Source organism: Xenopus laevis, chromosome 2L (genome assembly GCF_017654675.1).
Source record: "Xenopus laevis strain J_2021 chromosome 2L, Xenopus_laevis_v10.1, whole genome shotgun sequence".
NCBI classification, from domain to species: Eukaryota; Metazoa; Chordata; class Amphibia; order Anura; family Pipidae; genus Xenopus; species Xenopus laevis.
In genome coordinates this window covers 81,301,361-81,327,071 of record NC_054373.1, presented here as the reverse complement: position 1 = coordinate 81,327,071, position 25,711 = coordinate 81,301,361, and the positions used below count along the sequence as shown (strand labels likewise).

The 25,711-nt window shown below is 37.9% G+C and overlaps 1 protein-coding gene across 6 annotated transcripts in view; it reads left to right on the top strand.

The window, feature by feature from the left end:
* bcor.L (BCL6 corepressor L homeolog) overlaps nucleotides 1-25,130 on the top strand; it is a 108,893-nt gene extending 83,763 nt beyond the window's left edge. For 4 of the 6 annotated variants that reach the window (XM_041582092.1, XM_041582091.1, XM_041582090.1 and 1 more), the window contains exons 2-15: nucleotides 2,520-2,651; nucleotides 3,678-3,753; nucleotides 4,686-7,451; nucleotides 8,496-8,549; nucleotides 11,057-11,225; nucleotides 12,480-12,743; nucleotides 13,461-13,766; nucleotides 13,993-14,300; nucleotides 15,829-16,062; nucleotides 17,708-17,874; nucleotides 18,298-18,443; nucleotides 20,227-20,304; nucleotides 21,817-21,964; nucleotides 23,860-25,130. In XM_041582092.1, coding sequence (XP_041438026.1) covers nucleotides 2,566-2,651; nucleotides 3,678-3,753; nucleotides 4,686-7,451; nucleotides 8,496-8,549; nucleotides 11,057-11,225; nucleotides 12,480-12,743; nucleotides 13,461-13,766; nucleotides 13,993-14,300; nucleotides 15,829-16,062; nucleotides 17,708-17,874; nucleotides 18,298-18,443; nucleotides 20,227-20,304; nucleotides 21,817-21,964; nucleotides 23,860-24,151 — 5,094 coding nt within the window. In that variant the 5' untranslated portion in view covers nucleotides 2,520-2,565 and the 3' untranslated portion in view covers nucleotides 24,152-25,130. The remainder of the gene's footprint in view (nucleotides 1-2,519; nucleotides 2,652-3,677; nucleotides 3,754-4,685; nucleotides 7,452-8,495; nucleotides 8,550-11,056; nucleotides 11,226-12,479; nucleotides 12,744-13,460; nucleotides 13,767-13,992; nucleotides 14,301-15,828; nucleotides 16,063-17,707; nucleotides 17,875-18,297; nucleotides 18,444-20,226; nucleotides 20,305-21,816; nucleotides 21,965-23,859) is intronic. The other 2 variants (XM_041582093.1, XM_041582094.1) reach the window with 2 other exon arrangements.
* Nucleotides 25,131-25,711: the final 581 nt, after the last annotated feature.

The following is a 25,711-nucleotide window of genomic DNA, read 5'->3' as shown; positions in this document are numbered from 1 at the left end:
AGGCCTTGGCCTGCTGTAGGTCCTGTGCACTAACCCCCAGAGAGGCACGCTCCCCGCACATAATGCATTCCCGTTATAGCGCAAATGATTTATCTGCGCACTCTGTCTCTGAAACATATTCATAGATCTCCGCAGCCTTTTCCACCTCCCCTACTGAGCTCGACCTGCTCGTTGTTGCAGCAGCAGCCGCAGCCGCCAGCAGGGCACGTTCCTGCTGCTACTAATTGTCACTTATCACGCAGCAAACGCCTCGAAGCGATTTCTCAATCCACGATGGAAAGTTGTTTTGCCTTGTAGCGTTCTGTTAGTATGCCTTCCTGTGTAAATTCTTAGTCAAAAGCGAGACGGAACGTTACCATACAAAATGTACCTCATAGTCATGGCTAATCAAAATGGACCTCATAGCTACTCAGTGGAACGTAGCACCGTTATTCCTTGGTGGGAGTAAAGAACTATGCCATTTCCCTGTGTACTCCTGCCATTTCCCGGTGTACTCCTAACTGTTCTGGGAGATTACAGGGAGCAGGAAGTGGCCAGTACAGAGGGAAATTGCAGGTTCACACATTACTTTACTATTATATATTAAAACTCTATGGCAGTGGTCCCCAACCAGTAGCTCGCGAGCAACATGTTGCTCTCCAACCCCTTGGATGTTGCTCTCAGGGTCCTCAAAGCAGGAGCTTATTTTTGAATTTCAAGCTTGAAAGCAAGTTTTAATTGCATAAAAACTAAGTATAGTGCCAAGTAGAGCCCCTTGTTGGCTGCCTGTCAACATAGGGGCTACCAAATAGCCAATCACAGCCCTTATTTGGCACCCAAGGGACTTTTTCATGTTTGTGTTGCTCCCCAACTCTTTTTACATTTGAATGTGGCTCACAGGTAAAAAAGGTTATGGAACTCCGAGGTAACTACTAATATCCTAATATTTTACAACTGGGGGTACTTTATTTATTATAATACACAAATTTCAATGAGTCATGTGACAGAAATGACATCAGAACTCACCGTTTATAACTGATGACATCAGAACTCACCGTTTATAAGGATATAATTTACAGGATATTCTTGGCTTTTGTGTATTATAAGTACAGACACCACTAACCGGATTCCTACAGAAAAGCCTCTGTACTTTTTTCCCTTTTGTTGGCTGTAAGGAAGTGAACAGAGGAAGTTTAGTTATGTTTTATCTGTTTGGCAAAGAGAAGCGCATATTAGTATTTTACTCCACTGCTGGCATATACTATGAATAAAGGAATATCCGGGCTTCTTTCACAGTAGCATCAATTACAGTTGTTATAATGAAGAGAATGTGGAGGAAAAGCAACTCATTTGAGTTGCTCCTTTTCTTGTTTTGTGTTTGCTTTTTTTGCACGTGTGTTCATGAGTTTCAACCTTTGTTTTCTCATGACACATCTTCATTGCTTTCATGTGTCTGTATGTATATAATACAAACAAAGCACTGCAAACAGTAGGACTGCGCAACCATAATACATGCTTTTTCCATTAAAAAAAAACAACAAAGTTTCAGTCACGTAGTAAAACCAACCACTGTATGATTTCTAATTTGTATTAAGTTCTTTGCACTAAAGGATCACAGATTTAAGAATAAATGAATGGTCATTATGATAGATAATATACAAGCCTTACTGTAAGTAATGCTGTGATGGTGAGTAAGATATTTGGTACTGGCAAGTTCATCAGGCTCTGCTATACCATGTGTCTCTTGCTCTTGGATGGTAAACGAGGCAAACTGAGAAACTTAAAACCCATAATGTTTTGACCTGTAACTCACCTCAAACTTTCCTCCCACTATAGAATGCTCCATTTCTGTTTATCAAAAGCTGATCTCACCAAATTGCATAATGTGTTTTTAAATGTCCAATGGTAAAATAAAAAAAAAAGTCTGTTTGTGGAGATCTGTTGAGGAGAATGGTTCTGCCTCATCACGGTCATTGTCTCTGTTTAGGGCAGTGGTACACTGGAGATTTATTTCACCCATTGTAAATCTCTGCTACAGTGGGCAATGGAACATCCCTGCTTTCGTTTTCACCAGCAGTAATGTGAGCAACATACACACTGCAAAGTAGCCCATAGTTTCTTCATGAGGCAACTTCCAAATACTTGGTGGCCATACACTGGCAGATTTAAGCTACCGTTTCAGGTCCTTTATCTACCATCTGATGGGCCCACCCAACCGATATCTGTCCAAAAATCTGTCGGGAAGGTCAAGGTAGGCACATCTGGGGGACAAAGTTATGTTTGTTTGGTGACCTCGTCAAACAAGCGGATCTTAGTATATTGCTAGCTTTAGAAAAGCAGAAATGACTTATAGGTCTTTCCATCTGTAATTCACATTAATGCTGGAAGGAAGGAAACCAGGGGTGTTTTGTCACTCATGGTAGCACAGTTTTCCTGGGTGGCAAAATGTCCTTTTTGCCCTTGCACTGCTAGCACTATCTAATAGTTTATCTTCCATTTTCTCACCTTGCTTCTCTCCCCCATCTAATCTTTCTGCACAGGGGACAGATTTAGAAGAAGGGGGAGGCAGCAGCATAAGGAGAGAAAATGCTTTCTGCAAGCCCCCTCTATGGGAACGTGCACAGCTGGATGAGCAGTGAGAGAGTCCGCATGTGTGGCATCAATGAAGACAGGTAATAGCCCTAATTTATATAAATTATAGCATCTGATGAACCTTCTTTATTAATCAGAATCTCTGATCCCCTTACATAGAATATTGCTCTACAAACATTGCAAAAGTAAATATTTATTCTTCACATTGTTGACACATAACGGTAAGATCTGCTTGTGTATTTTAGAATTTATTTTAATTTGCAAATTGTTTTGATGATCTGCAACACAGAGAACAATTCCTGTGTGCTCTCTACAAAATTTGGACTCTGTTGATTTCTGAACAGCAAATTTCCTAATTATGACATATTTTAAATTTGGAGGAAAACATTTTTTTATAGCCACTTTTTCTAATTGCAGTGGACACCTATTGCATTATGTCTGGTTGTCTGTCTCCATCCTCACAGTCATAGGATGCTTGGTACTGTACTGAACGACTGGCTACTGTTTTGCAAAACAGCAGCTTACCTAGATAATAAAATACATTATTCATCCTAAGTAGCAATTTTACCATTTTTATTGGTCTTATTTAATTCTGCATCTACCTCTCAGTAGTGATGTGTTGTAAAATGTGATGTGATTCTTTTTTCATTATTACTATTAATCTGAAAAAGTTATGTGGGCTGCTTTTTGTTTAAATATATTTTTCAGTTTGGTACACAAATCATGAGGCTGCAGACTTGTAATATAACACAACAAAGGAATTTCAAACCACTGATTCTTTTTTTTTTTTTCATTTGAAACAACTAGACTAAAATGAAAATAAAGTTGTAAAGTTGATGCTGAGCACCCCATGCTACTTTTTCATAGCCACAGTTTCTGAACCATTTCATTTTATAGCAATAATAGTTCAGTAGACCAGGGGCAGGGTAATTTTTATCCATTATGCTTAGGAGACCTTCGCACACCCTTCATGAGAATTTGAGTGAAAGGTGCAAAAGAAAATCTGCTTTATGGTCAAATCTTCCCAAAATACCATAAATTCCAAGAGATGCAGACTATTTCAATATAGACATTTATAAAGTAAGAATTCTAATTTTATTTTACAGGAAAGTCCTTATTAATGATGGGGACATTCAGAAAGCAAGACTTGAACTGAGGGAAGATCATCTTGGTCACACCTTGGTAAGTGCGTCACTACAATCTACAAGACTTAATAATTACATGTCTTTGGAATTTCATTACAGTGGGTGTGTGTGTGTGTTCAACCACATGTGGGACTGCATACAAAGGGTCTAACTATCTTAAAGGGGTTGCTCACCTTTAAATTACGTTTTAGTGTGGTGTAGAGAGTGAAATTCTGAGACAATTTGCAATTGTTTTTCATTTTTTATTATTTGTGGTTTTTAAGATATGTAGATTTTTATTCAGAAGCTCTTCAATTTGGAATTTCAGCAATCTTGTTGCTAGGGTCCAAATTACCCTAGCAACCATGCATTGATTTGAATAAGAGACTGGAATATGTATAGGAGAGGGCCTGAATAGAAAGATGAGTAATCAAAAGTAGCAATTACAATAAATGTGTAGCCTTACAGAGCATTTGTTTTTAGATGGGGTCAGTGACCCCCATTTGAAAGCTGGAAAGATTCAGTTGAAAAAGGCAAATAATTACAAAACTGTGAAAAATAATGAAGACCAATTGAAAAGTTGCTTGAGCTATAAATATATATATATATATATATATAGCAATCCAAGAGGGGACTGTGCTCATTGTGGAGATGTGCATCTTGTTTGATTTCAAGGTTGAGTGACTCAAATTAATTGATGGGTATTTTTAAAGTATCCTGTATGCCAGTGTCCTCAGAAAAATACATTCAGGTGAACTGTCCGTTAGTTACTCAGTTTAAATTACTAATAAATCCTTTCGAAAAAGTTGATTTATCCAAAAAGAATTATTGGAATTCTTCATAATGGCATGTAACTGCATAATATAATTGATACATCTGTAACTGTAAATGTTGGAGAAAAATCAGGACATGTTAAACTTATTTTTGAGTAATTATTTCCTTTTCAGCCAAAGCTAGTTATTATATAGATTTTTTTTTTCTTTCATAAAGGTTGATGCAGCTGCTGTACATCGTATTGACAGCCTAACAGCCCTTACCATGGATCGCACTGGACTTATGCAGGAAGGGATGAGAGTTCCGAGTGGTATGGTGTATCCTAGTTTGTGTGGTCTTGGCACAGAGAAGGTCCGTGAACCTTCCAGCGCCATTCCTGGACTTGGATATGTCTCTGACAGAAATCCCGATCTGCAGTACAAACCTACTGCTACTGAAACTATGGATAATTCTCACATGTCTGTGAAACAGTCAAATGGATTTAATCCTTTGTTCAAAACACCACCAGGACTACAAAAGGCACATGTTCCTACCAGTGAATCACTGGTGATGGACAGATCGGCAAGTGACAAGCAAAATCTATTAAGTGTTAATGGTGCTAATTACTTGAGGATCCCGTGGATGAATCCATACATGGAGAGCACATCACCAGCTATGTATCCCTTTATTGATTCACCAAATAAGTATCAATTAAATATGTATAAAGCATTTCTACCTCAGCAGTCTGCTTACAGCATACCACAGCATTTGGCCTACTCACCAGTCTGTCCCAATGGTGAACGATTTGTCTACATACCACCCTCGCACTACATAGGGCCTCACATTACATCAGGTCTGGCACCATCCATGAAAATACCTCCACCATCAGCTACACCTGCAATTCCTACTTCAGTACACTGTTTAGAAAAGAATTTACCTTGGAAAATGGGATTAAGTCCTGGATCCACAGTTGACTCACATGCATATTCACATCTTCCAAACAGCAAACAACATAGGGTCACATGTGTTAAATCTACAACTGGGAAAATCTCACCAGAGCCTGCTCTACGGTTGACTCCATCTCAGAGACCATCCTCTAGACTTCACTGTCCAGTCCAGCAAGATAGCTTTTCAGAGTTTCAGGCTCAGTTTGTCAAAATTCCGACACCACCTACTTCCATTGTCCACTCAAAGCCGCTCACTAATGTGAGCAGTGATTTCACCCCTTTAAGGATCCCTAACATAAAAGTTCATAAAAATCATGAACCTGAAATTGCACAGGTGCAAGCACCACTGAAAAAGAATAGGGACAGAAAAGAAAGCAAATCTCCAGTCCTGGTGCAAAAACAAACAACTCATAAAGATGGAGGCGAAAAACCACTAGATTTGTCTTCCAAGTTCGGTGATGCTGATATTTCAAAAGTGGACTGTATAGAGAATGCGCCATCTATTTTACATCTTGCTAGCCATGTGAATACTATGGGTCTCTCTAGCAGGGATGTTCATAAAGAAGCCATTTCACCTTCTACAAATAGTAGTTGTATAGTAAGACCAGAAATTATCAGCACCGCTGCATCTTCATGGGTGGTTCCTAGTATTACCCATACAGAAGAGACTAATGGCATAATTATGTCACTTAAAAACAGAACTCTGGAGAGGGTGATGCCTCAGCAAAGGAGCTCTTCATGCCCTCGAATGGGAAGCGCTGAAAGTGCAGTGGGTAGTAGTCCAGGAATTGTCCCTGCTATGGGTCGGCCAGCTTCTGCTTCCCCTGCCCCAAATGCTAACACAGAAGTCAAAAATTCAGAAGACTGTAATAAATCTGTTATTCAGCAGGCACCTGCACCTGTGAGTACCTCTGTTAAAAATAACAGGGTGGTAAAATCGTCTGTTCCAGAGTCCACCATGAAAGTGAATGAGACTAGTATGCACCCTGCTGCACCTATGTTTGTCCATCAGAGTGAGCCTTTTTGTTCTCCTCCCTTGGCCTACCCCAGCAGTTTTATCCCCTACCAAGTTTCTGAGACCCTTGCCCTATCACATTTACACTTGCATAATAAAGCTCCTATGTATCCCCACCCTGTTTTGCTTTCCAATGGTAGTCTCTTTCCTGGGCCTATGGCACCCAAACCAGGAATCCCTTACAGTATCCCAACTAACAGGGATTACATGACTTATCAAGACACATTAGGCATGGTACATCCAATTTTATTACCCCCATCGACTATAGAAATGAGCAAAGATGGACAAGAAAGAAGATCTAGATCTCATGAGAGACCTAGGTATGAAGATTCTCCACCCAGGAATAGGCTGTTGGATATATCGGACTCAAGCTCGAAATTCAATTTTGAAATACCTGCTGACAAAGCCTTGAAGTTCCATCATAGTTCCAGACATGTTTCAAAACCAGAAAAGCTGAACACAAATGCAGAAAGAGATGCAAAATGCAACACTAACATAGTAATGAATGGTTTTGTCCCTGAGAAATTCAAATCAAACAATGTGACTGTGGAGAAACCAGAACAGGGATTGCAGAACAGAGAACCTTTAACTAGAGAAGAGATTCAGAGAACAAATGAATTTCACAGATCTTTTCAAGTTTCCAGACCTACTACACTAGAGTCACCTGTTTTTCACTACAGGCAGGAGAGCCCTTTAGGCAACCAAAATGCAGACTGCAGTGCAGCTGAGGCATGTGCTAGATTTTTGGCACCACCTGAGAGCAATGACATTCCTGTTGGGAATTATAGCAGAGTGCAGGAGAAATTGCAGCCTTTTCTTGGGTCAAATGGGCATTCTGATAATGAAATTATTGAGTCTCCTGGAAGAGATGCTGTTGATGAATATGAAACTATTAATGGAAAACTTGTGAAAACAAAGTCCTCAAAACTGTCAAAAAGGATAGCAAACTCTGCAGGTTATGTGGGGGATCGGTTTAAATGTGTGACAACGGAATTGTATGCAGACTCAAGTCAACTTAGCCGAGAGCAGAGAGCTTTGCAAGTGAGTTCTGTGCATGTTTTCATATTTTTATTGCATGTGATGTTTATTTGAAGAATAACTTAGAACAAAATTATTTGTTTTAAAGAGCTCTCAGCTCAAGTGTAGCACAACTGCAAAAATATAACCCCTATTCCTATAGACTAAAAACCAGTTTGAGGCTTTCCTGTCATTATTCCTGAAAGCCTGTTAATCTAGGCATATGCTTGACTGACATGCTATATTCTAACTTATATTAACAAAGTGGTCTATTGAGAAGCATACTAATTGCAGTAAATTGACTCAAACTAGTGCAGATATACATTGGTTGTCGGGGCAGCAAACTGTGCAAGCTTTATTGTAGGCATGGTAGTCTTTTGTGAAGCACAACACTTAAGCATCATTTCAGAAAACTATAGCTTGTAATCAGCCCTCGTTTGCTTTTCAAAATAAGGTTGCCAACCATTTACTCCAGCTTTCACCTGATCAGAAATGGAAAGAATTGTAGTTCTATTTTTCAGGATGGATACCTGTTCTCAAGAGCAGTACTAACATGGAGAGAACTCTTAAACAAGTGTTCTTTGTTGGATCAATATAATAGAAAACTGAATAGTGCTGACACCTCTGTACTGAGATTGTGTTTATAAAGACAACACATGCAAGGAAGTAGTGCATATCTTATTTTCTGAAACCAAAACAGGGCTTATGGGGTATATATTTTAGGTTAACTAGTTTCCTAGAACTTTCTGAATTATGTATTGCAAGTATACAAACATATAATGTAATTCAATTCAAAGATCCAAATGGCCCAGTATGAAGTTAAACACAAATAAATATTTGTTTTCATGTATATGCACCATAAGTGTGCTTATTACTTTCTTAATAGACTTGCTTATGTATTTAACAGTAAGATTTGATTTGGCCAGTATATTGAAGAAGTATGCTAAGTTTCATGGGTAGACATTATTTAAACCAATGTTATATTGTTTACATTAAAATGTATATGTTGATTTTTAAAAATGGATAATTGTCCAGATGATCAATCAAGTGCCAATTTTAATTACTTAGATTGAAGGCTTAGAAGAGGACAGTATTTTAAGTCCACCTGCTGCTTACTGTGAGGTTAGTTCTCAAATTTTCCTTACTAGATCATTACACATTTTTTAGTTTTATATTTATTTAGTCCATGGTGGGCCCTAAGTTTTTTTGTCTTGATTTTTTTTTGTTGTTTTAAAATCCTCTGCTATGTTTTTTTTGTCAACTTTGCATGTATTAATGCATATGGTTACTTTGCATTTCATTTTCACATTCCTAACCTTTTCAATGTTCTATAAATTTGTTTAGTTACAGTAAATATGGAAGCCGCTTTCTTTGGTTTTGAGCAGATTTTCTTTGCTAATTGTTCTATTTTAAGCTGAGCACCCTCTACACACAGTGTAATATATTCTAAACTATGCCTTGAAAATTAACCTCTTCACTACCAGAGACAAGTAGCTCATTTTATAGCTGACCATTATTTCCTTTTCCCCTTAAAGATACTGCAGGTTTTAGGGTATAACTTATTGTGCCAGTGAGTCAAACATTAGACATTAAGTGTTTATTACAATGTTTTTTTTTTTGTTTTTTTTTTAAATAAAAGAATATTAACTATATATAATATGATTGGAATGTGGTGCACTACTTGCTTATGCATAGGTATTCTCTACCAGATAACACTTTCCATCTGTTACAGGCAATTGGATCTATTTTCCAAAATGCTTGGGACAATAGGTTTTTCCGAATAATGGGTCTATACCCATTAAACTACCTTACTAAACAGGCTACTAAATAGGCATTATTTTACCATCAGCATAGACTTATAATTATGTAGAAAAAAAGTCAAATAGTGAAGATTATTTTTAATAAAGCAATGTGGGAAATGCCTGGGGCTTCCATACATCCCTAGAATTGTCAAAATCGACCTTTCTTTTTAATGCTGCATGCTAATGTTCTGTTGGAACTCCTAATATCCAACCAGACATTCCTTTTAATCAGAAACATGTAAAAACAACAAAGGTTAATTTTAAGATTTTCATTTAAGAAATCCTTTGTTGAAATGTGGTTTGCTTAAAATGTTCTCCAGCAACCTGAATGTGGCACACATTTCTCTGACTTTCTTTGTCTCCATTTTTGTATTATAAAATCTGGGAGCCATACAAAAGACATAATAATATTCTGCAGCTTACTGAATACCCAAACTGCTGTGGGTTCTGTATTCTTGAAGTTTATAAGTAGTACTTATAGTGTTGTGAGCAACAGGGTAGTGATTGTTTCTTTACAGACAGAAACTTGTGCCCATGCACTTCTTTTTAAAAAGAAAATAAATAGATTATGCAGAGCAGGGTATTATTACACTTATCTCTTTGTAAAATTTTCTGGCCACATGTTAAGAAAGAAGTTAATTTAATTTTCGTTATTTAAAGTTTTTTTGTATTTTCAGCCTACTAAAGTTTTAGTGTAGTAGCACTGCTGAAACAGTGAGTTCAGGCTATATTCAGTTAACAGTCCTTTCTGGAAACATTTTGATAAATGCCATTTGCGTGAATGCCAAATCTCCCAGTATCCTTTTGGCTTGTAGTTCAGCAAGAGCTAAAGGGTCAGAGAAAGGACATCCTTTATTTATATAGCCTTATTTTTTTTTCAAGTTTGGGGTCTTGGCCTTTGGCGCATTGTTTGGAGCTGTCTCCATTAATACTGGCACAGGCATGCTTTAGAGCTATTAATTTTATTCATAGGAAATTTCTTATGAGTAAGGGTAGGAGCTGTTTGTGTGACAACACAATATTTTAATATTTAAAGGAGAACTAAAATTTAACTAAAGAAGTAGGCTAGATATGTTGTACATTGTGCTTTGGGCTTCTATACAAGCCCAAGGCAACCACAGCAAAGAAGATCTGTGCCACCAAAGATGCCCCAGTAGCTCCCCATCTTCTTTTCTGCTGATTCACTCTACGTGCTCTGTGCGGCTGACACTAACTGAGCTTAGGTTCCGACTGAAAATATACAGTACACATAGAATACAAATGTCATAATATAAAGATTAATAATTAGTACAGATAATTACTCCATGACAGCACATAAATTAAAAATCTGCCCTGTAACATCATCTTATATTACAGACCAAACTTATTTTCTGCTTGATAATTTGTAACAACCCCTAAGCTTAGCTTCTCAATAGCTGCTCAGAGCCTACGGAGCATGTGAGTGTCACAGACACTTTCCAAGATGGTGACCCCTTGTGTCAGTTTTGAAATCCTGGATCATTGCTGCTATTGAGAAGCTGAAACTTGAGGCTAATGCAATAAGGTCTTTATATAAAATATGGCATTTTAGCCATACTCTTCTTTTTTTTTTTTTGTTTTTTTTTAGGGTTTAGTGAATTCACTTCATTTCCTTTAATGAAGAGAGAGTTTTTTTTCCCCTCCATGTTTCATATAGTAGGAATGCATGTATCTCCTGTCATATCACTGAAAGGTCATCCCTCCAACAGCCACAGTTACAGGTTGCTAGTGGTTGTCATAAAGTACTGCATTGGGGTACATAAAATGTAAGCTATAGAACATTTGTGCTGATTGGGCTTCTCTTTCTAGCGGGCAATGATGCGTTTCTCCGAGCTGGAGATGAAGCGGCAAGATGAACAGATGCCATCCAAAGATACTGAGTCCTGCAAACATCTTACAGAGTGGGAGGAGCTGAAACCTGCTGTTGCTAAACCTGTGGCCACCAATGTGGAACATTCTGGCAACATTCAAATGGAAGGTAAGTGGAAATGCGTTTGGAAAAGATCATGTGATTACAGTGAGTTCTCAGAGACTATACCTGTCTGTACAAAGTTACACCAGCAAAGCTGGTAAAAATGTTTCTTCTAGTGAATCCTCTTGCACAGGAATCGATATTGGGTGGGCAGAAAGAGTTAAATTATTTGTGAATTACCTAAAAACATCTGAAAAGATTATATTCTTTGATGCAGTGTATAGAGGAAAGGTCCTATAAAAAAGTATAAGACAATTTGCTTTTGACAGTGTTCTTGTTGATGTGCTGGGACATTTATTGTAATAAAGACCAAGTTTACTTTAGTCAGCTATATTTTTCTTTTCCAGTGATCTACCTTATTTGGTAACACTGTCTTTTATTTCATTTTGGAAAGGCAGTCCATTGTGACTATCTATATATTTTTTGTTGTTGCCCAGGAGACCTTGTAATCATTTCCATGGGGATGCTTCTGAGCAGTCTTCCCTTGGTATAAGCAAAAGAGATTATGGGATGCATGTGCCATGCTGGATGATAGTTCTGAGACCAGATGATCTAAGCAAGTGGCAGTCGGCATCATATCTGTGGTAGCCAGAAACACACTAAAACATGAACAAAATACAAAGATTCAAGGCAAACTAACTTCGGCAAGTGACAAAGTTGCTCATTTGTAGATGTTGGATGCCTCCTAAAATTTCTTGCTAAAAGAGATTTCTGTTAACAAGACCAGCACTGTTTGAGTCCTAATATCATACTAATACGCAAAACATTTAAAGGAAAACTATATCCCACGAACAATGTAGGTTTCTATAAAAATATGTTGAATAAAACAGCTCATGTAAAATCCTGCTTCGTGTAAATGTGTTGCTTAAGCTGGGGGTAAAGTTTTTCCTTTAATGAGAGAGTTGTGGTTGTAACAGTGTGATTCAGAAAAGGTTGCTACTTTGTACCCTTCTTATGGTGGTCTTTTGGATCGTACACTGTAAATTGGAATACATCCACCACATTAACCACCATATTACAATTTACATTATTCTGCCATATCTGCCTGCAGGAAATGAAATATTTGGAGCCGTTATAGGTCCAGATTACTGCCCCCTTCATGACATTGTGCATTCATATTATGCACAGTCCTCGTATTTCTTCTGACTGCCTTGGTCTAATTGTAATATACAGTAATTTTGTAACAGGCAACTGCTGATATAGACTGCTTAATCTGCGAGAAGCTTTTTCAGCTTTTCACTTAATTCTCTTGTTCTTCAGGGGCTGAAAAGAACACTCTTGTTAATATGGATGAAATTGCAAAGTATCCTGAGAGAGACAGAGAGTACCTGAAAGGGGACTGTCACTTTGAGAGAATGAATCTGTATGAAGAAGCAGTGCTCCCAACAGATAACTTCAGTCACGGGCATTGTCTGGGTGTAAAAAGAAAACACCCAGAGGAAATTCAGCCAGAGGAGTTCCTGCGCAGCTTAACCACAGAGGAGGCATTGCAAGAGGACACACAGGCTAAAAGAAAAAGGATCGGTAAGAGAAATGGTTTAATGTTTGTATTCCACTTGTTTGATAAAGACAGCTTTTAGGCAATTTGTGAATATAATACCTAGTAGTACAGCAAACTTTAAGCCTCATCATCTTTGCGATGTCCTTCGCAGCCATGAGGCAGGCACAGCTGTGGCAACCAGACTGTAAGTCAGAGCAATACTAATGATGTTCTGTGGTGTCCTATTAAAATAAATTATTTTTTGTTAACCATGATGTTATCAGCTAAAGGCGCCTAAATCAAAGTTTTAACTGTTTATGTGCAAGCGCTGTAGATTCACTGTTTCCAGTAGACTAGGCATAAGCTAGCAGGCACTCAAAGCGTTAATATAGAAACCTTTTGTACTTTTCTTTTTGTAGGACAATAAGTAAAATATGTTGCTGTAATTATTCTCAAGTACACACATTTGCATAAGACTGAAAATAGAACAAGTGTTATATGCACTCTTGGTATAAAGAAATGTGTAGAGCAATGTTCTTTTCCTTCAGGAGCTCATTTCAGGGGGTGTAAAAAAGAAAAGGTTTAAGTTTAATTTAAGTCACGCTTAATAAGGTTGATAGCTGTGTTTATTATCATGCCATTTATGTATCTTGCTACAAAATCTTAAGTAAATGTTTTGAGATTGCGTCATGTTGCACTTGCATATTTTTGATTTCGATAACACCACGCAGGCATTCATTACTTTGTTTCCTTTCTACTAGATGACTACTGTGGAAAGGATCTGGTAGACTGTTCCTCAAAGGTCCTTGCAGACTCCAATTCTAATGAAGTTACCAATCTGAAAGTCTGTATAGAATTAACAGGACTCCACCCTAAAAAGCAACGACACCTGCAGCATCTCAGGGAGCTGGGCCAGCAATGCAGGAAGGACTCAAGTGAAATCAGAGGGGTTTCAGAGACTGAAAATAAACTGAAATCATGGGAGGAAGAGCAGTCAATCAAGAAGAAATCTGAAAGTAAATGCACAAGCGGCCTGGAGAGCATAAAAACTGACATCCCTGAAGAAGGTAGCGAATGCCTGCAGGGAACTTAGGCTGATCTGATATATTTTTATTTATGCTTTGCAAGTGAGATAATTGCTGTTTAATTATTAATGTGATGGGAATAGCAGACTTGGGAAGGATTATTCAGTGAGAATACATATTCATCCATGTTTTCCATCTGTGCAGCATTTAACTTTTTGTTTTTATTTTTTTCAATCCTCCTTTCCATATTCCCTGCTCTTCTGATCAGACACCTCTGTTTCTCCACACCCGAAAGGATTTCCATCTGGCTGCCCAAGCAGCAAGCAACAGAATCAGGCGCATTTCACAAAACCCCCTCGGTTAGCTTCCAAACAACCAAAGATCAGAGACGTCCGCAAGTCAAATGTGCAGAATGCAGATGAAGAGGGGGGCCTCCAAGTCACGTCATTGCTTGAGGATTACACAGACTGTGAGAAGCCCTCTGGAAAACGCCAGTGCAAGACAAAGCACCTGGCACTGCAGGAGAGGAGGAGGAAAAGGTTGTCAGTCAGTGGGGATGACAGCACGGATGAGAAGGTAGACTTCTTTCTATTTTCTTTTAAATTTGGTAGTGTGAATTAACAAAATAAGGGGATGTATATTTGGGGTATCATTCATAAATGCACAAGTAGGGGGAAACATTATACACACACACACACACACTGCAATATTCAATTGATTGCTAATAAGATATATACTGCAACCCAAAGGATATGCACTCTGCTACATCTAAAAGCAAATGCCTTTTTCCCCCCAATGTTTAATTGTTGGAAGTTCAATAAGTGCAGAATCATACTGGGATGGACTGCAACACATTTATCTATAAGACAAGCATAATTTCGCTCAAACGATTAATAGCTGGTTCTGTTCTAACTATGTTGCAGTGCAAGTGAAAGGACATTTTATAGATTTGTAATATTTCCTACTACTTCATAAACATCTAGAAGCCATTTATTTTTTTAGCGTGGAGTGTGTTTGCGAACCAGTGCATTCATTTTGTCAATTGTTCTCCTTGCATACTTTCTTTTTCTTTACACAAACTTCTGTTCTCCAGCTGTTGGGAATCTGCAACTCCCATCATATATTTTGAGGCAGGAGGCAGAGTATTGTGCTCCAGCTGGATTGCCAAAGGTTACACATCCCCATTCTGAGCTATGTTGGTGTAATATCGATTTCAAATTTTAACAAATATGTTTATTTATAGATGAGACATCCTGCACAGCAGTTTTCCCTTATTTTCTTGCACCCCAAAAATGAATCCTGAGACAGCAAACTTAGCTCAATATAACTTCTATCATTTATATTGGTGTTTTGAAGGGAGCATATACCCCCCCTTTTTTGTCTGTGATGCAAGGATCAGTCGCCTAGCCCCATTAGGCTCACAGTGTAATGCAATCCCTTCCTCACCTTGTTCTACTGTGAAGTGGTGGATTGTAGTACTTGAAAGTTCACCAACCGCCATGGAAAGCTGGAGTATTTCAGAACCCAGAACTCACAATAGCATAATGTGATGGGCAGCTGCATTTCACCCAAGGGGTTTTGGAAATGCAGGTAACATGGTTTGCTTTCAGTCTGTGGAATCAAGTATTGTCTGTCTAAAATATTTATATATATATATATATATATATATATATATATATATATATATATATATATATATATATATATATATATATATATATATATATATATATATATTTGGCAGTTAAGATTCATGCACCATTTCTACATATGATCAAATAAAATGAGCTCAAAAAGGGAGGGGGTATATAAGTAACACAATTTACTTATATAACAAGCTAAGTTAGCTGTTTTAGGATTTAATTCTGGGTTTCATGAAAATAAGGGAAAACTGCTGTGCAGGATGTCCTATCAATCAATAAAGAAATTTGTTTAAATTTTAAATTTATATTGCAGGAGCTCAGTGACTGTCAGTGACTTCTCTTATAGAAGCACGTACAAGGAACATTTGGATGTTGATTCCTTACCATTTTCATTCTTTCTTTTATATACCCTTCTACACAATGATCTAAACAGAGTTTTCTCTCCTCCTGTTCGTTGACAGGTTGTCTTGAGGGGGCACAAAAAACATGTAGAAGGCAGTGCCGATGATTCTCCGGTCAAAACCCAAGAGCAAATGGCACCTGCAATACAAACGCCGTTACTACCCTTACTTCTACCGAATACTGTTCAGGAAACTACACCAAGCCGACCCATGCCACCAGAAGCACGCAGATTGATTGTTAACAAAAACGCTGGGGAAACACTTCTGCAGAGAGCAGCACGTCTTGGATACGAGGCAAGCTAGCTTCTATATTGTTTTGATTTTACTTAAGGTTACATACCTTGTTGTGATTTACAACCCTTTGTATATAATTTATATAAAATGCTACTTCATTTTTCATTAACCTATAAATTGCAGCCACGCACCCATGCAAGGCCATTAAGCTTGCCTTGTTATCATTCTATTGATCCCCTTACTACTTTAACACAGTATCTAACTCTTGACTTATATAGATATCCATTTTAATCTACCCCCTATGATAACTCCCACAACCATCTGTATAAGGCAGAGTACATTGGATGAGGTTAGAGTTACAAAATCTGGACAAATATGTTCACTGAATGATTCTTGGTGATCACGAAACACAGTTACATCCACAGGATAGTATTCCTATCCTAGCTCATGGCAACTGCTAATTCACATCCCACAACACAGTTTAAAATGCTATTGTAAGAAAATGAAAACTGTGCTAATATACTCTGTCTTGGGCAGTCTTGACCCTTAAGGCATATAAGAATATGGTTGTGAAGAAGTTTTCTTTCACCTCAAGAAAGTTGATTTTGGTTTTTTTCCCTCTATGGTTTTTCTGTACTAGACTTGTCCCGTTATTCTGTGTAGCTGCTGCATCAAGGTAGAATAAGCCATTCTAATGTCCCTACTTATCCCCTCGCTTGTCAGAAAGCTGATCTGCCTGTTGGTACCATAAGGATGCCGCAACTGATCCTGACATGTGACCCAGGCATATCTCTTTCCTTGGCTGGGACGTGCATTTCATTTGCTTGCTGCTTCTCAGTGTGTTCTAACATGCACAGCCTGACTAAACGAAAGGCTTCATGCTGTATCCTAGCTACCAACTCTCAGGTTAGGTGTGCCCAGAGCACAGATTAGCGTGCTCTCCCTGCTCGGTTTGAATCAAAATGAATAAATGCTCTTGAGCTATTCATCAACCCTCCCTCCTCCTGCTGATTAATAACAAGCCACAGCGGCAGGCAGTGAATCAACATGCGGCTCGTCTCTGAGCATTCTTTTTAACCTCTATAGATCGCTAGCGCAGGTTTCCTGGATCTTTGAGTTTCTCAGAAATGGCAGGCCACGAGATATGCAGCTTGGATATTGGTTTGCTTGCATGCAAATCATCCTGTTTCAGAACTCCTCTTCTTCTCGGCCATAAGCTACTTTGCATAACTCCCTATGAGCCATTCAAATCTATCTGCAAACACGCATGTAAAAGCTCTGTCTCTTTTATATTCAGAAAGCTCTGTCTATTCCAGTTATCCTGGTGAAAGCTGCATTTCTGTTTCAATGAAATGTTCAGACTGATTCAACACAGGATATTCTAATGCTATTGATGTTAGATATTAGTTCTTGGATGGAGACAATCTGTTGGGTAGGTTACATTTCATCCATACTGACCACTGAAGTTAAGAACATACGACTAGTCTGGAAAGATTCACAATAGAATAGGTCTACTAGAAAAGCTCAGATCAGATCACAGGAAGATAAAATATTTATTGAGTCTTATACATATTGCAGGGCAGATTTCAAGAACTAATGCTACAGTGGGCAAATTTCTACATCTACAATTTACTAGCTATTATTTTTAGCCAAGACAAAAACATTTGTTGTTCACGCTAGAGTCATGCCTTGTTTTCTTTTTCAGGAAGTCGTCTTGTATTGCTTGGAAAGCAAGTCATGTGATGTAAACCACAGAGACAATGCAGGCTACTGTGCTTTACACGAGGCCTGTGCAAGAGGCTGGCTGAGCATTGTAAGACACCTTCTAGAACATGGGGCAGATGTCAACTGCAGTGCTCAAGATGGAACCAGGTTAGTAGGCCATGACCATGTTTGTTACTTTCAAAACCGCTAACCCTATTGCAGATAAAAGCTTTATTGCATATTTGGAATCCAAAGTATCTACGTCTCAGCTGGTCCCTTAAACCTTGTTAGGTTTGGCAGGCCTTTAAGCAGGATGATAAAAATGTGAAACATGCTAAATCCTTCAGTAAGCAAATTTGTGAAATCCTCATCAAAAGTTTAGTTTTTTTTTTTTTTTTTTTGTAAAAATTCACTTTAAATGATAAAAATTGACTCTTGTTATAATCTTAGTGGCAGGCCTGCATTTCCCTGGGTTTTAGGAAAGTTTTGATTAGTCAAGTCAATAGCGTCAACAACTTTCGTTTGATTTCTCTCTTTTACATTAACATGTGTACCAGTTTGTGAAATATTAATGTAATATATATTTAATAGGCCAATCCATGATGCAGTGGAGAATGACCACCTAGAAATTGTGCGATTGTTGTTGTCTTATGGAGCCGACCCCACACTGGCAACTTACTCAGGCAGGACAATTGCAAAAATGACACACAGCGAAGCAATGGAAACTTTTCTAACAGGTGAGTTTTTCTTCTTTTTTGTCACCTAGTTGAAAATAAACACAGGAAATCTGCTTGTGGACTTTAGCTATGTTGGTTGGTGGTACTGCTGCTTTACAGACATTCTTAATATGACAAGGAATTGATTCACTTCTAAACAGACACCCTGTGGAATCCTTGTTGCTTTATCAGCACAGATAACGGTTTGGGGGAAAACCAGATATTGATGTAAATATGTTCTTTAGCCATCATTGATACACAGAAACAAATGCCATACATTTTTGAGTTTCCGCATCAGCTTCAGAATGGACTTTACATGTGTAATGAATTCAACCACCACACAGCACGAACATTCATATTTATTGCCTTTTACGTGGCTTTAAAAGTGAACTCATATCCTCAGATCTTATGGTAAAGGATTAATCTGCTGTGGCTAGTCACTGAGAAGGGCTGTGGAGAAGCGTCTGCATTTTCTTTAGCAGATAGTGGATCAATGCTTTTTTGTGGCGCTTCCTCTAAGTTAAAAGTACATGCACATTCAGTTTTATCAAGGGCATTTTCCGATTAGAAGACAGCGGGAGACAGTTGCTGGCATCCTCGCTGTGCAGATGTGACTGCAATTTTTTTTCCAGCGTGCTAAAGACAGCTAAATTAGGCAGCGAAAGGATGTGATCTTGGCTGTCGTATAATGAGAAATCCCAGCGACTGGACTGAAACCTGATTTAACCCGCAGGTTTAATAGCTCTGTGGCTGCCATGTAACGTCTCTTCTGCCCCTGCTGTCAAATGCTTAGTGCTTTGGACTGTAAAATGTTTTGGCTGTTTATTGTCAAGCTACTTATTTCAGAAAGAATCTTCCATCTAGACCCAAAACAAACATTAGCATATCTACAAGTATAAATCATCACAATCAGTAGTAACAATGGGGCTATATTTATAGAGAGAGAGCAAAATAACTATTTTTTGGCTATTTGTCCCTTTGCATTCCTTTGTTTAGGATGGGGCTATATCATATGAACACACTTTTTTTTTAGAAGATGTAGACGTATATGGGTAACCTAAAGTATAAATTGTTGTATTACCGCAGATCCCCAGACATGCTTTATTTATTTAAATAAATTAAAAATATTTGAACTGCTCTGTATTTTGTTGTTTGTTTCTTTATTGTGCACCATTCCTGCCTGTCTGTCTTCAACCTGGAATCTGAAATGCTGACTGGTGCAATAACCCTAGTTTCCATTTAGATTTCTTTGTGGTTGCTAGAATATGAATTTTGCACCTGGATGGCAGTGTAAATAAAAACTAGGAAGCTACAGAAAAATGGTTTGTGGCACAAAATATTGTTGATCGATGAGGTCTTTTCAGGGAGATCTGCAGTAGTGTAACCCCCCTCCCCCATTCCACATTGAAAGCTTCACAAAATGCCTGTGTGCATAAGCCATTAGGAAATGTCTATAGTTAATTGTAAGGTGGGCTTCAACACATGAGCACATCAAGAGACAAGTGGTTCACCCAACATTTTAGCAAGAATAGCTCTCTGTGATCACAAGCTCCCTTTCTAGGGTTCATTCGGAAAGACTTGACTGCAGCTTCCTTTCAATACAGAAGGATGCGAATGTTTTTGTTGAAATACAAAAGTGAGTTGCCCAATTACTGCATTTCTTCCCAGAAGGAGCATGTCCTAGACAGGACTTTGAGGCAGGAGAGATGCCTAGAGCTCTTCCATAATTATAATGACGAAAAATGTGACATCCAGCTGCTTGCTTTTGTTCTGATCAATGTCTTTGTGATCTCTGTTCCTATAGAGTATTTAACTGACCTGCAAGGGCGCAGCTGGGATGACCCTGGATTGTCATGGGATTTTTATGGAAGCTCAGTCTGTGGTAAGATTTTTTTTACATTCTTTGCTGTCAAATACATAATGCGAGGAATGAGTTACATAGAAAATAAATAAATGAAAGTTAATAAGTGAAAATGAAAATTAGTGAAGTGAAAACTACTGTATATGCAATGGCTTTCAGTCACTGGGGATTTTGTTCATATATACTGTGTATATGTAATATATGCAGCAATATATAGCTAAAGAAAAAATAAATTACTCCATTTCAAGGTATACAAAGGTGCTACAGATCCAGGTACAACAAATATAAAGGTATGAAAGCAGTGACATCCATATATATGATTGCATATGGCGTATTGGGACTGTACTATTAAACTTGTTGTACATCTGCCACACCTTTAAGTTTGAATCTTTAAGTATGAACCTTTAAATAAGGTGCTGACCTGGATGGGGTCATGTTGGGATAGCTGTGCAACTCTTATGCTCGCAAGCCACAGGGTGATGTGGTTGGGTGTGACTTTCAGTTGTTCCATTTTTAATGGAACTATGTGGTTTCTTAATTCTCTGCCTTTGCTGCCCTGCAGTGGGTTGAATGACAAACTGAATGATGAATATTAGATGTTAGAATAGAAATACCTCTATTAAATAAATTATTGTAATTATACAGATTTCCAATCTGATATTAGTTACAAGTTAGGCGAGATGAAGGGGAGAAGGCAATAATTCATAGGCTATAAAATAAAAACCAAAATGAAGTTGTCCAGTGTACCTGTGCCAACAATTTTGAAAAGTAACATTGTAGGTGAATTTCCTCTTTAAAATATCTTGTTACTGTGGTCAGTGCAATAAAATTCCTTTTAGCCCTTTGTGTGGTGGCAGTCTTTGATGTCACCTTAACACTTGTTGCCAGTAAATACACGGCACTAAATAGTTTAAATAGAAAACAGGAAACACAACATTTGTGAGTCACGTCAGTAGATTTCACAGCCTGTATCACTGAATAGGTTAACTATTTAAGCCCTGCAAAATACTGTTGATGTTATGGAAATACCATACCATTTATTGTTATATCTTTCTTAAAGCGATACTGACACATTCCTATAAAAATCATAGGCTTGTTCCAGTATCAAGCAGTTGCTGCACCCATAATATTTTCCCTCAAAGCCACCCTCTGCCCCACGAACCTTTGCACAGCTGATACTACTAACGGATCGTCTGCCTTGCTTCCGTGCCGCTGGGCTGGGGGCGGAGCGATCCTTCCATAGGCTGAATTCCTGTTTCAGTGACCCCCCAACCCAGCGTCGCTGAAACTGCACAGAAGGTCTTTTAGAAGTGTCGGAAAGTCGTGTCAAAGCAAGTTCGCGGGGCTGGGGGCAACTTTGAGGCGGGCTTTCAGGAAAAGTATTCTGGGTGCAGAAACTATTTGATACTGACACATTCCTATGATTTTTTATAGGAATGTGTCTGTATTGCGTTAAGGCCTCCTAATAAACTCATTATTAAGTTATTTGTTGGCAAGTTCAAGGCTGAACAAAACTTATTTTTCTTTCCACAGACGTAAAAGAAGAGAGTGGATTTGACATTTTGGCAAATCCTCCTGGGCCAGATGAGGAAGACGATGGTTATATGGATGCCTTTGAATTTGAGTTCTCAGACAGCCCTCTTTTGCCTTGCTATAACATTCAGGTGTCCCTTTCACAGGGGTAAGTTGCCTGTTTAATTTAATATCACAATTCTACATAAGTCAGAATGAACTTCAGGCAAGGAGCAATTGCCTGTTTTTAGATTTAATCTGGCAAGAAAAATAGCAAGAACATCCCATACTGCAGAGTTGCTTTCATTCCCAGGTTGAATGTTGGAGTCAAATGTCCACTGGCAGGCAAATGTTCACTGGAATCCCTTCTGTTTTCCTGGTAGACGATCCCCATTCATACATGGCAATGGTATCGTGGCCAAAAAAGGACACCTCCAACACCGGTGCATAGCTCTGCAGTTTAGTAGGTACTAGAGTGGAAGTGGAGATGATGTAGCTAAAAAGTAGTAAAAATAATTTGGGAAGTGTAGTTACCCTTTAGTATTTGCTTAATCCTTGCAGGATGAAAGAAATACCATTAAGCTTTTTCTTTCTCACAATTTAAAGTCAGATATTACAAAAGCATTCTGTTACCTGTGTAAAATATACAGGACAAAATTGATTTGTGCTACAAGCCTAACAATCAGCAGAATAATGGTTTCCTCAATCAGCTTCTTGTTTAATGCAGTCAGTGCAAAAGGAGCTTTAACTAAATAGACTTGAATAGACTCTGTGTGCATGCAATGATCAGTACAATGGGCCAGCTGAAAAGCATTGTCCTTTTCTGTCTCCGCATTCAGGCCGCCCGCATGTTTATCCTTTACCAACTGTTGTTCTTGTTAATTTCAGGCTATTTAAAGGTTAAGCCGTTGGAGAACCTTTTGGTTTCTACCCCTTGTTTTCTCTCCCCACGTTTTCCTGGGAGTTTAATAAAATGAGGGGGAGTGGTGCATTCAGGTTGAACTACTGTCCATGGTAGTTTCTTTTTTTAAACCATAAAAGCTTGATATAAAGCAGTCTTTTTAATCAATATGTTTTTGTTTGTTTTTTATTAGAAATGACCAGTGTATATGGCTCCTTTCCAGGTTTCTAGAAAATGTTTCTCTCGAGAGATCATCTTTCTTTGGGAGCCATATTCTGTAGAATACATCTGTTTTATATCTTCATTGTGTTTATGACTATAAAAGCACTAGGAATATGCCATCATTTTTTCCCCCCAAAAAACCCCTTCATTTATATATATGTAGCATTTCCAATTGAAAACACAGCCAGGCCTTTGTTTCCAAGCTCAATCTAATAGGAGCTTGAACACCATTATTAGAATTGAAGGCCTTGACAATACTATAGCCTGGATATCACTATGGCAACATGAGCGAGACTGCCATAGGATTAAGGAGTACACATTTATGAAATGTCAGGCCTCTACCCCTCCGCTTACTGTCTAATAGGAGTGCCAGCCAACAGGAATAGCTACATTGACATTGTTCATTAGAACACCCAGATTTTAGATGAAATGACTGCACTATTCATTGTCTTAAGAGCAAATATTCAGACATGGTTATCTTACATATATGTATATGTACCAAGGGGACTTTTTTGCTTACCACACAATTCATTTAGTCCTGGCGGTATACCTCTCCATAATTTGATTTTGCATTGTGCTGTATTTATGCAATACATAGTGCTAATGTATTCAGCCAGCAGCTGTTGAGTTACAACTCCAGGGATCCAGAAGGAGGGAGTAATTGTTTATATCTTTAAATACAGCCGTGGGGTAAATATGATTATCACATATTTATTACATGAAATATGTATATATTATATGCGATAAAGGGTATGCTTCTGCTGCTTACAGAATTATCTTAGTATTCCCATTATAGTATGCTGTAACCTGTGGCATGGTTGCCCATTTCTCTTACTGTCAACTCTCTCCAGGTTTTTGCATGTCTATGCCAAATTTATGTAGCTAACCATACACTGGTCCTTGTGCTGTGATTGTAATGTCTCTCCCTTTTCTTCACACAGGCCCAGGAACTGGATGCTGCTTTCAGAGGTGACAAAAAGACTGAAGATGTCATCACAGGCATTTACTGCTGAGAATCCTCACCTTGAGATAGTCAGTATTACTGAGGCAGAATTCTACAAACAAGTGTCATTAAGTCAACTCTTTTCTTCTCCTGAAGGCCTAGAAGGGTTCAGTCCAGACAGCAAGGAAATGGTGGAACTTGTGGAATTCACAAATGAACTGCAGACTTTATTGGGGTCTTCAATCGAATGGGTAGACCCTGAAAATGAAACTAATTACAGCAGCTGTTAAACAGCCAGACCCCCCCCCCATGACGTGTACTATAATACTTATCCATTTATTTGTGAATATGTTTCATAATGAGAAAAACACTATGATAGGTGTTTCATTGTAAAGACAAGTGATATATCCATTAATGGGACATTTTTTTTCTTCTTTCAGAAACCCTAAATCAATTTGTAGAGACCTGAATAGCCTAATAATTCGGTGCACATTTGCTTTGGGGAATACCATTTTGTTTTAACCTGTAACACTTTATTTTATTATTATTGTTATTATTTTAATACATTGACATTTTCAAAGCACTGAATGCACGGGAGCTACTTTATAATTTGTACTGAATTCAAAGTCATGTGGATCAAGGAGAGGCACTTCGCAACATTTTTATGTTTACAGAATTACCTGCCTTGGGTAATTAATATTGGATGTAATCCAGATTTCTTTTGTAATATAGATGGAAATATAAATATATATATATATATATATATATATATATATATATATATATATATATATATATATATATATATATATATATATATATATATATATATATATATATATATATATATAAATCCACTGAAATGTGTTTTGAATTTTTGTATTTAAAATCTTACTTTTCACACTTCAGTTAGATGCGCTGTGTGTATGTGTGTGTATGATTTCTGTTTATATATCGCACAAGTCCAGGCGGCTGCATCGCTATACATATATAAATATATACATACATTCAGACATATTATGCTCTAATTTAAAAATGAAAAATGCTTTGAACTATTTTTTCCCTTGTAACTTGTAAAATATTCAGATTGTAACATAAAGAATTATGGTTGGGTTAAATTGTATATATACACAAAAAAAAAATCCTAAGATGTGTGTGCAATGTTTTGAGATCTGTGTTTAAACTTTGTAAGTAAACCACCTGCCTTTGTATTTATATTTTACAAGACTTTTTCTTAAAAAGGCAATAAAACCGCTCAGTAAATGGAAAGTTTGCATTGACATTTTTTGATTTTGTTTTTCAATAGCTGCTAACAGTAAGATTTTTTGCTATTTTGGTGTCTAGAAATTCATGTTCAGTAAAGTCAACCAATGTCAAAATTTTAGTGGGAGGAGGCAATAAGTGTTTCATAGTTATAATCAGGACATTTGCTTTGCTTGTGTCACACCTGAGCATATAGCACACCAAAATGTTCTTAAAAAAATAAGGGGTATAGAAAAATAAAGCCAAAATGCCTTTAAAACATGAGCCATTGTGGGGTGCCATTTAGCCCCCAGTGACCCTAATCACTTACCTTCTATCCTAGGCTTGGGGGTTCTCTTCATTAAAAAGCTCAGATGACAAAACTCACTGAATCACCTGTGTGCCATTAACCTAAAGCTCGATATACACAGGTCGATATTGTCTGCCAACTAGATCACCCCTGACCAAGCTGGCAGCTTATTGGCTCCACAATCATATTGACTGATATATGGCTGACTGGAAAATGTTGAGCAAGAACTGGATGAGGTCCTCTCCATATGGGTCTGCACAGTCCAGCTGGGGGTAAACAATGAACTAGGTTGCAGCAT